The sequence below is a fragment of the Capricornis sumatraensis genome, chromosome 2, assembly GCF_032405125.1.
Source record: "Capricornis sumatraensis isolate serow.1 chromosome 2, serow.2, whole genome shotgun sequence".
Lineage (NCBI taxonomy): Eukaryota > Metazoa > Chordata > Mammalia > Artiodactyla > Bovidae > Capricornis > Capricornis sumatraensis.
Genome location: NC_091070.1, coordinates 220255891 through 220265093, shown reverse-complemented (window position 1 = coordinate 220265093; position 9203 = coordinate 220255891). Strand labels below are relative to the sequence as shown.

The following is a 9203-nucleotide window of genomic DNA, read 5'->3' as shown; positions in this document are numbered from 1 at the left end:
GGCCGCCGCGCTAGGTGAAATCCATGGGCGGCGGCCGCCCGGGCCGCGGGAGCGGGCGAGGGGCGCCGGGCGCCGGGCGGCGGGGCGCGGGCACAACAGGAAGTCGCGCCGGGAGCCGCCCGGCCCGGCCCCGCGCCGTGCGCCGCCCCGCTCCGGCTCCGCTCGGCCGCCGCCGCCGGGGGCGCTGTGCGCGGGGAGACCGGGCCACGGGGGACGCGGGGCCGGGCGCGCGGTGCGCGGGGGGCCGGGGCGCCCGCGGCTCAGGGAGTGGCGAGACCGAGGAGCCGAGGGGCTGAAAGCGCGGCTGGGGGCCGTGAGCCCGGGCGCTGTGCGTGGGCCCGGGGGCGCTGTGCGCTGGGCTGCGACCGTGAACCAGGTGCGATGCACGGGGCCGGAGCAGCCGCTGCGTGCCGGTGGCCCAGGCACTGGGCTGGAGGAAGGGGAAGGCGCGGGGACCCGGGCGCGCTGGAGGTTCCTCGGTCACCCACTGCTGGGACACCTGTGTTAGGGAAGTGTTACTCGTCCGCTCCAGAGCCTCAGGCCTGGAGAAAAATGCAGTGATTCCCATCACCCTGGCCCGCTCTCCTGTGAGACCAGTGGTCTGTGTTATGTGCCATGTGGGGCATGCTGGTGGCTCTGGAACCTTGAGACTGTACCCTTAGATGTGTGAGGCTTCTTAGATTGAAATTAAATAGAATTAGAAGTTCAGGTCCTCAGTTGCACTAGCCCTATTTGAAGGTCTCCATGTGTGTTTGGGGGGTCGTGTCAGGAAGGTGGGGCTTCCTTGGTGGCTCAGTGGTAAAGAATCTGCCCCCCAATATAGGAGATGCAGGTTTGATCCCTGGGTTGGAAAGATCCCCGGAAGAATGAAATGACAACCTACTCCAGGGTTCTAGTCCTGGAGAATCCTATGGGCAGAGGAGCCAGGTGGACTACAGTCTGCAGGGTTGCAGAGTCAGATATGACTGAGCAAGCGTGCATGCATCAGGCTGGTAGCACCATACTGGACAGAGCAGGTATTTCATCATCACAGAAAGTCCTGCTGAGCTCTGCTCCCTTCAGGGCTGTCTGGGCCCTGGAGGATGACTGTTGAGGAGGTGAGAGCTGGGCAGTCACGAGACCTGGCCAGCCTGTCATTCCACTCTCGCCCAGGCCTGCCCATAGACTTGGGCCCGAGGTGTGTGGCTGGAGACCAGTGAGGATGCCCTAGGACCAGCATGGGTGGGTCTCAAAGCCACGAACCAGAGGGGCCGCCAAGGTGATCTGTTGTCATGGGAGAGTTCAGGTCCTCAGGGAGCCAGGCCGTTTGGGCCTGGAGCCCCACCCACTTCGCTCCCTGCTCCGTGCCTGTGTGGCACAGCTGGGGCCTGCCTCGTGCTGCACTCGCCCTCGATGGCATCCCTGAGGGGTGTTTAATCCTTCTGGACTCAGTATCTCCACCTGTCATTCGTGTGATCCTGCCTGGGGCAGGCAGGGTGGGACTGCCGAGCTGAGAACCCATGTTCATGGAGTCAGCACCCACACTGAGGCATCTCTTCAACTTGCCCCGTGTGTCATTTTAGCCTCGGGGACACAAACTCACCAGCCACTTAAAAGGAAGGGGTTCAGCCCTGCAGCCGAGACTCAAGACGGGGAAGAACTGGGTCTGATCAGTCCTCACTACCTTCAGGGGCCCAGCGCCTGCCCGGAGGCCGAGGGCAGAGTTTCAGATGGCACTCCCAGCGAGACCAGCCTTTCGGAGCCATCCTTTCCCCTCTCCTGGCCAGTGGGGCTGGGGCTGGAAGACCATCAGGGACTGCGTGTGGGCACCCACACCAGCCTGCCCTAAGCACCTGCAGGCAGGTCTGCCAGCCCCCGGCACAGGCTAAGTTAACCTCAGGGGGCTTCTTACCCTCCTGGTGCCCTGGACTTCGGGAGCAGGGGTTAAGTCTCGTCCCTTCTCACCTGGAGGGCCCTGGGCACCTCCCAGTGGCTTGGCCTGCACACAGAATGGGTGGGTAGGTGCAGGTGTGTAGGTCCGGAGGAGCTGTTAGCACCCCTCCCAGGGCCGTGCCTTCCACCCCACATTCTTACAAGGAACCAACACAAGTCCGTCTGAAGGAGCAAGCAGATGTGTCTTGCAGCACTAGAGGCAGTCCACCGAGGGATCCGCGCACTGTGCAGGGCACAGCGGTCGTCTCCTCTCCACCTCGTCCCTGTCCTGCGGAGGACGGTGCCTTCAGTGTCGGGGGTCGGGGGTGCTGCTTTGCTGACAGAGGTCCAGGGTGGCTACAAAGTACGCTCCTCCCCCAGTCCACCTGGGGGAGAGGAGCTGGAAGTTGGGACTGCCAGAGGCTGGGGTTTCTCCCAAAGGAATTTTCATGCACCAGCTTTTTATTTTTTTAATTACTTTATTTTTTGACTGGTGGGCCTTTGTTGCTGCAAACTCGTGCTGGCGCAGGCTACTCTTCCTTGCGGTGTGCGGGCTGCTCGCTGCGGTGGCTTCTCTTGTGGAGAAGAGGCTGTAAAGCACAGGCCTCCATAGTTCCCTGGCGCAGGGCTTTGTGGCCCCATGGGATATGGGATCTTCCTGGACCAGTGTCCCTTGCATTGCAAGGTGGAGTCTTAACTACTGGGCCACCAGGGAAGCCCCACACACCAGCCTGCGGATGGTCCAGCCCTGACTGGCTTGGTGGGCGGATGCGCCTGCACCCAGCCTTCTCCTGGTGGGCACAGACTGGCTGCCCCTGTTCGAGTGTGCAGGCCCCGGGAGGGGAGCCGGCCCCTGGCCTCGTCTGCTAGCGGGCGGACCCGGCAGTGGGAGGACCTCCAGGAGGCCCATGGGCTCAGGTGGGGGCTGTGCTGCCCCTGGGCCTCTGGTGGCAGGCAGACTTGGCCGGTTCTCCGAATGGAGCTAGGGGACCAAGGTCTGGCCCGGGCTCTGACATCCGTGCGCCTGTGTCACCGGGGCCACGCCAGCAGGTGAGGGGGCATGCCAGCAAGGGCACCACAAGCACACGGAAAAGATCTGGGCTCAGGTCCTGGCTCCTGACCTCCCTGCTGGGCAAACCACTCAGTATGCCTGAGGTCACAGATGCAGTCACTGCTGCCTCACCCGCAATGTGGAGGTAACAGCAGGAGCTGTTCACAGGTAGATGGAAAGCAACACGAGCTGTGAGGGGCCTGTCGGGAGTAGGCGGCAGCTGGCAAGCCCTCCATAGAGGTGGCAGAAGTCGGGTTATGACGAGGGCTGTGGCTCTTGGAGGTGGGTGCTGCTGATGCGTGGTGCTGCGCAGGGCTGGGTGCTGACCTGCAGGGGGTGGGGTGTGCTCTGAGCCAGGGGCCATCGTGCTGGCAAACCAGGAGCAGGAGCAGGAAGGCTGGGGAGGATGGGGGCCCCCTTCACAACCACCCCAGGGCCTCCCTCATGGAGTGCAGGCTCCCAAGCTTTACCCTTTGGGCTCTGCTTGGTCAGAGGTCTTCATCTGCAGGTGGGATCCTTCCATCTGGGACACACCTGGGACAGGATGCTGAGACCCTACTTAGCCAGTTGAGAGTCCTCAAGGCACAAATCAGAGTTGCTCTGCTTGGTGACTGACACTTTTTTTGGGGGGGGGGGGCAGTGCTGTGCAGCTCGTAGGATCCTAGTTCCCCGACCAGAGACTGACCCCAGGCCTCAGCAGGGAAAACACCAAATCCTAACTACCAGACCTCACGGAAACTCCCTGACCCTGACTCTGAAGGGGCGGCAGGGCTTTGCTGTGCTGGGACTCGGGGTACTGTGCTCATGCCGCTCAGGACCCCCAGGTTGTGCAGGAGATCACAGAGGGCTCAGCACAGTGCGGGCAGGACGCTCGGCCTTCAGGATGAAGGCTCCGCACGCCCCACTAGGAGGACCAGGGCCTGAGGCACTGGCTGAGGGTCAAGGGAAATGACAAACACCAAATGCGGTGTTCTATCCATTATTTCGTTACGTGCACACTTGTATGTGTTAACCAGGGACTACACTATCTGTAATTCACGTATTATCCATTTTTTCCTTTACTCTCTCCTCTTTATCTAAGGAGTGTTGAGGGTGATTACTTTTCTAGTATAGTCTTCAGGCTGTAGGATGCCCAGGTGAGGTGCCTCTGAATCAGAGTAATCAACGCGCTCAGACACATGGGTGGTTAGTGTGGTCTGGGCCTGACCTTGGCTGAAACTGGGAGGTCAGTAAGGTAGGAATTGGGTGTCGGCACTGAGAGCCCCAAGGGAGCCCAAGCTGAGTGGTCTGTTACAGAGCCTCGAACCTGCACCCGTGTGTCACAGCAGCTACGAGTCTGTTTCGGAAAGCCACCGTGGCCTGAGCTGGTGGCAGTCCCGAATGTGGAAGGAAGCCAGGGTCAAGGTGGCAGGTCCTCGTGACTCCTGTGGTTTCCCCATCTCCTGACCTTGGCTCCCCGCCCTCCACCTCTCTGTAGTAAATGTTTTTCTGGCTAAGTTTTCTCGAGTGGTTTTGATGTTCCTGATTAAGCCCTGTCTAGTAAACCTGAGGAGCAGGGGAGGAGCGGTTCCCCAGTTCTCTGCGGACACACCCCTACACTACCATCAAGCGGGGACAGAGGGCTTTGGGAAGCTGCAGAAAATGAAAACTCCGTGGGACGTGAGGCAGGAGCGGATGACCCAGCCTCCCGTCAGTGCATGAGCTACGCCTTCCCACCCCGAGGATGCAGGAGACCCCCCAGCGTCCTGCTTTGGGGTTGGCTGGTCGTCCTCCAGGGCTGACCGCTTAGGGCTCACTCGGGCCCGAGGGCTCCTTGGGCAGGAGGGACCGCGACTGCAGGGCCTCCTCGTACTTCTGGAGCTGGGACCAGAAGCCCGGGTTGGGCTCGGCCACTAGGCGGGCGCTCTTCACTGTCTGCGAAGAAGAGGTTGCGGGTAGACCCCGGTGCAGCGCTCGCGCCGAGGTCCACAGACGCGACGCGACGCCCCGCCCGGAAGTCTCTCCCCAGGCGGCGGAGCCCGCCGCTCCCGGAAGGTCCCGCCCCTCCCCGCCGGAAGTCCCGTCCTACCCGGAAGGCCCGCTCCAGGCTGAGGCCGCGGTGACGCATCAGGTAGGCGGTGCAAACGGCGGCCGAGCGGCTGCGGCCGTTCTTGCAGTAGACGAGGCAGGCGCCGCCGGCGCGCACCGCGGCCTCCATGGCGGCGCAGGTGGGTTCCAGGTGCGCCAGCAGGTCCTCCGCCGGGTCGTCGAACACGGGCACGCGCAGCTCGGCAACGCCGGGCGCGCCCGGGCCGGGCTGCTGGCGCGAGACGTTGACGCACAGGGTGACGCCCGCGCGCGCCAGCGGCTCCGGCGCGGCCGCGGCGCGCGCGCTCCCGAGGAAGAGCGAGGGGGCGACGCGCACGAAAGGCGGCGGGGGCGCCGCGGTGTCCGCGCGCTGTCCGGCCTGTTCCGGGTCCATGGCCGGCTCCCGGGCGCCCGCCCCGGGTGTCTTTGGGCCGTCGGGTGCGGCCGACGCCCCCGGCTCCCTCAGGCCGCCCCTCCCCCTCCCGGGGTAGGGCCCCGGGGCGGGTGTGCGGAGACGGCCACGCCCACCAGGCCCTGGCCGCCGCCTCACTGGCCAGGTCTGAGCGGGCGAGGCCTCCTCTGATTGGCTGACGGTGGGGGTGCGGCCGTTAGCATGGTCATCGGGAGAGTCTGATTGGCCGCAGAAATGTGGGCGGGTTCAGGTTCCTGGGTTGAATGGGCCCTCACCTGTGCAGGAGGCCAGACCCGGTTAAGAGGCGCGAGGTCTGAGAGCCTCCCCCTAGCGGTCCTGGCGAACCCTGAGGGTTCCAGCTGGGCCGGGCAGGGGGCGGCCGGCTTCTCAGGCTGTGGCTGACGCGCTGAGCCAGGGGCCCTGTCGCAGAGTCTGATCTGGGCACTGACCAGTCATTACTTAAAAGCGCATTTGCCAGGTGAGATGCCCCTTCAGTTCAGTCTCTCAGTCTTTGCGACCCCATGGACTGCAGCACGCCAGGCCTTCCTGTCCATCACCAACTCCGGGAGCCTAATCAAACTCATGTCCATCGAGTCGGTGATACCATCCAACCACCTCATCCTCTTCTCGTGCCTTCTCTCCATCCTCGTCCCCTTCTCCTGGCTTCATCATCAGGGTCTTTTTGGACGAGTCAGTTCCTCGCATCAGGTGGCCAAGGTATTGGAGTTTGAGCTTCAGCATCAGTCCTTCCCCTTAGTACAGCTTTATGTTTATTCCTTTATGTTCTCTGCTCCCTAATAAATGGTCCTGTGCAATTTCTGCATTTAATTTTATTGTAAAACATGCTCATATAAAATAAAGCTACTTACCCTTAGCATTTCCATTTTTCATAGACCAGTGTTCCTGTGGTTTTTCTTATTTTGGGGGTTATTACTGTAGCTTTAAAGAATTACACAGTTGCCACTTAAGACCTCTTCAATAGATTTTTCTGATGTCCATTGTCTTTCAGGGGCCAGTTTCACTGAAAATTAACTATCTTGCAGTTGTGTATACATCTAGTTATTGGTGTTTCGATTCTGTTCTAATAATATTGAAACATTTCTGATTTTCGATCTGTTGGACCCGAAATTTTTCTCCAGTGTAGGGATCCCCAACCTCTGGTCCATGGGCCAGGACCTCCTGTCAGATCAGTGGCGGCATTAGGTTAGAAATAAAGCACACAAGAAATGTAATGTGCTTGAATCATCCCAAAACACCCCCGGACCCCAGCCCATGGAAAACTTGTCTTCCATGAAACTGGTCCCCGGTGCCGAAAAGGTGGGAGACCACTGCTCTAGTACACCCCTAGCCCCCGCACCCCTGCCACACACACACATGAACACACACTACTCGTAAAATGAACCTCTGCGGTCTTTCTGGGTGACCTCCATTCCAGCCAAAGCTACCAAGCTTGGTGACTGTCAGATATTTTTTGCTGCCTGGGGCTCTCCCTTGAGCTGAAGATTGAAATGTTGGTCTGTAACCAGGTCTTCACTGGCTGTAGGTACAGACATCACCTACTCCCAGCATCCATGTCCTTTGCTGTGCCCTAAGGAGGGATTCTGACTTTTCCTGGATGGGATTCTCATTTCCCATTTCCTCAGAGTTCACAGGAGCCATCCAACTAGGTGGGAGTACCGATCCCCCAGCTCCAGAATCAGGCTTCTGATGACACTCTGGTCAGTGACGTCTATCCCCATGATGGCTTTAGGACGGGGTTTGGGCTGTCATATGAACCAAAGAGGACCTCCCTGGTGGCTCAGATGGTAAAAGTGTCTGCCTACAACCCGGAGACCCAGGTTCGATCCCTGGGTTGGGAAGATCCCTTGGAGAAGGAAATGGCAACCCACTCCAGTACTCTCACCTTGAAAATACCATGGATGGAGGAGCCCAGTAGGCTACCATCCATGGGGTCACAAAGAGTCGGACACGACTGAGCGACTTCACTTTCACTTTCTTTTATGAGCCAAAGATGTGAGAGGGGCTTGGAAACCTGTCCTCTCCTTATTACCACAAAGGGAAGGCAGCCTTGGATGAAACCATGTGGGAGAAACCGTCCTCAATGACACTTGGGCACTGAAGCAAACCAAACCCGAAGAGCCTGCAGCTTCTGGTCTCTGGTTTCCTGAGCCAGCCAGCCATCCTTTATTGTTGGATGTCTGAGGTGAGTTTTCTGTTCCAAGGCCTTTTAACTAATAACCTCACACTCCTTTCACCACCTTGAGTTAGTTAGTGGGTAACAATTCATGCTGACTATCTCAAGTCCATTCTCTCCCTTGATTGCTATGTTTGTTTACAGGACACTCTCTTCTGGACTTGGCATCATCCTTCTGCAGGGAGCCTTCTATCCTTTCTCACTGTAGCCAGAATACACTTTTTAAAGCACTGAGTTTCTGAATGATGGTCCTGACTCAGCAGGTCGGCAGGATCCATTAGTGGGTTGTAAAGGAGATCAGTCCTGAGTGTTCACTGGAAAGACTGATGCTGAAGCTGAAGCTCCAGTACTTTGGCCACCTGATGCAAAGAGCCAACTCATTGGAAAAGACCCTGATGCTGGGAAAGATTGAGGGCAGGAGGAGAAGGGGGCGACAGAGGATGAGATGGTTGGATGGCATCACCGACTCAATGGACATGGGTTTAAGTAAACTCTGGGAGTTGGTGATGGACAGGGAGGCCTGGTGTGCTGCGGTTCAGGGGGTCGCAGAGTCGGACACGATTGAGCGACTGAACTGAACTGATACTAGTATTTTAGGTCATAGCCATATTTTATTTTTTAGTAAAATGGTTTAGACAGGAACAGACTACATGGAAATGTTGGGGTGCATGTGTACAGCACAGTGAGTTTTCCCTCACTCATGATTTTTTGAGTCATGCTATGGAATGGGGAATTGCAGTGGGCCCCAGGCAAAAAGTCTGGAAACCTCTCATTTAGAGCATACATTTTGATTGCACTGCTCTCCTGTTTGAAATGTCCTGATGCTTCTGTCTTTAACCTGGCATTCAAGACTGTTCCTGCTCTGTCCATCTATCTCCTTTCTCTCTGTTCCCCTTGTCACCTACAAATTGGCCCTTGCCATTCACCTCTACAAGGATTAAATAATGAGCCGCTGCAGCTGCTGACCTGCAACATCTCCTGAAAGGAGTTCAGGGTGGAGATCAGGAATGGAGGTGCTCTGTGCTCTGGGGAAAATTGGCAGAACAGTTCTTCAGACAGTTATGTTTTTTGGAGAAGAAATTTTATGAGCCCGATTCTTGTATCTTCTCATGTCTAAAAAGGCACTCAAATCCTTCATGGTGATGTCTGCTCCTTGTCACTAGCAGTAACCTGCAAAAAATTTGTGCTGGATTGGAGGTACTCCATCTTCACCAAAACCACCTCTGTACTGACGTTCCCCCGTGCCTCTCCAGAGCAGTTTCCCAGAGCCGTCTGAGGTGCTGTCTCCCAGGGTATCATCCTTATTTTGCCCCCCAGTAAAATTTAACTGATGCTGAAGCTGAAACTCCAGTACTTTGACCACCTCATGCAAAAGACTGACTCATTGGAAAAGACCCTGATGCTGGGAAAGATTGAAGGCAGGAAGAGAAGGAGGCGACAGAGGATGAGACGGTTGGATGGCATCACCAACTCAATGGACATGAGTTTGAGCAAGCTCTGGGAATTGGTGATGGACAGGGAGGCCTGGCGTGCTGCAGTCCATGTGATCGCAAAGAGTCGGACATGAC

At 58.0% G+C, this 9203-nt stretch overlaps 1 protein-coding gene across 2 annotated transcripts; it reads right to left on the bottom strand.

Moving 5' to 3' along the window:
• Nucleotides 1-2415: 2415 nt before the first annotated feature.
• Nucleotides 2416-5423, bottom strand: DUSP28 (dual specificity phosphatase 28). 2 transcript variants are annotated; one of them, XR_011144437.1, is made up of 3 exons: nucleotides 5031-5423; nucleotides 3433-4876; nucleotides 2416-3289 (listed from the first exon to the last, which is right to left on the bottom strand). XR_011144437.1 is itself a non-coding variant. In XM_068965871.1 (2 exons), the coding sequence occupies exons 1-2, from the start codon at nucleotides 5421-5423 to the stop codon at nucleotides 4748-4750; spliced, it is 522 nt and encodes a 173-aa protein (XP_068821972.1). In that variant the 3' UTR covers nucleotides 2416-4747. The 2 variants fall into 2 exon arrangements, 1 of the variants encoding a protein (XP_068821972.1); XM_068965871.1 differs by having other exon boundaries at nucleotides 2416-4876.
• Between the last annotated feature and the right edge of the window lie 3780 nt (nucleotides 5424-9203).

Bases quoted from the DNA above. Each gene is read 5' to 3' on its own strand.
- DUSP28 (XM_068965871.1), bottom strand. From the start codon at position 5,423: ATGGACCCGGAACAGGCCGGACAGCGCGCGGACACCGCGGCGCCCCCG. The intron at 4,877-5,030 runs GTAGGACGGGAC...TCTTCTTCGCAG, and splicing joins GCCTGGAGCGGGCCTTCCGG to ACAGTGAAGAGCGCCCGCCT.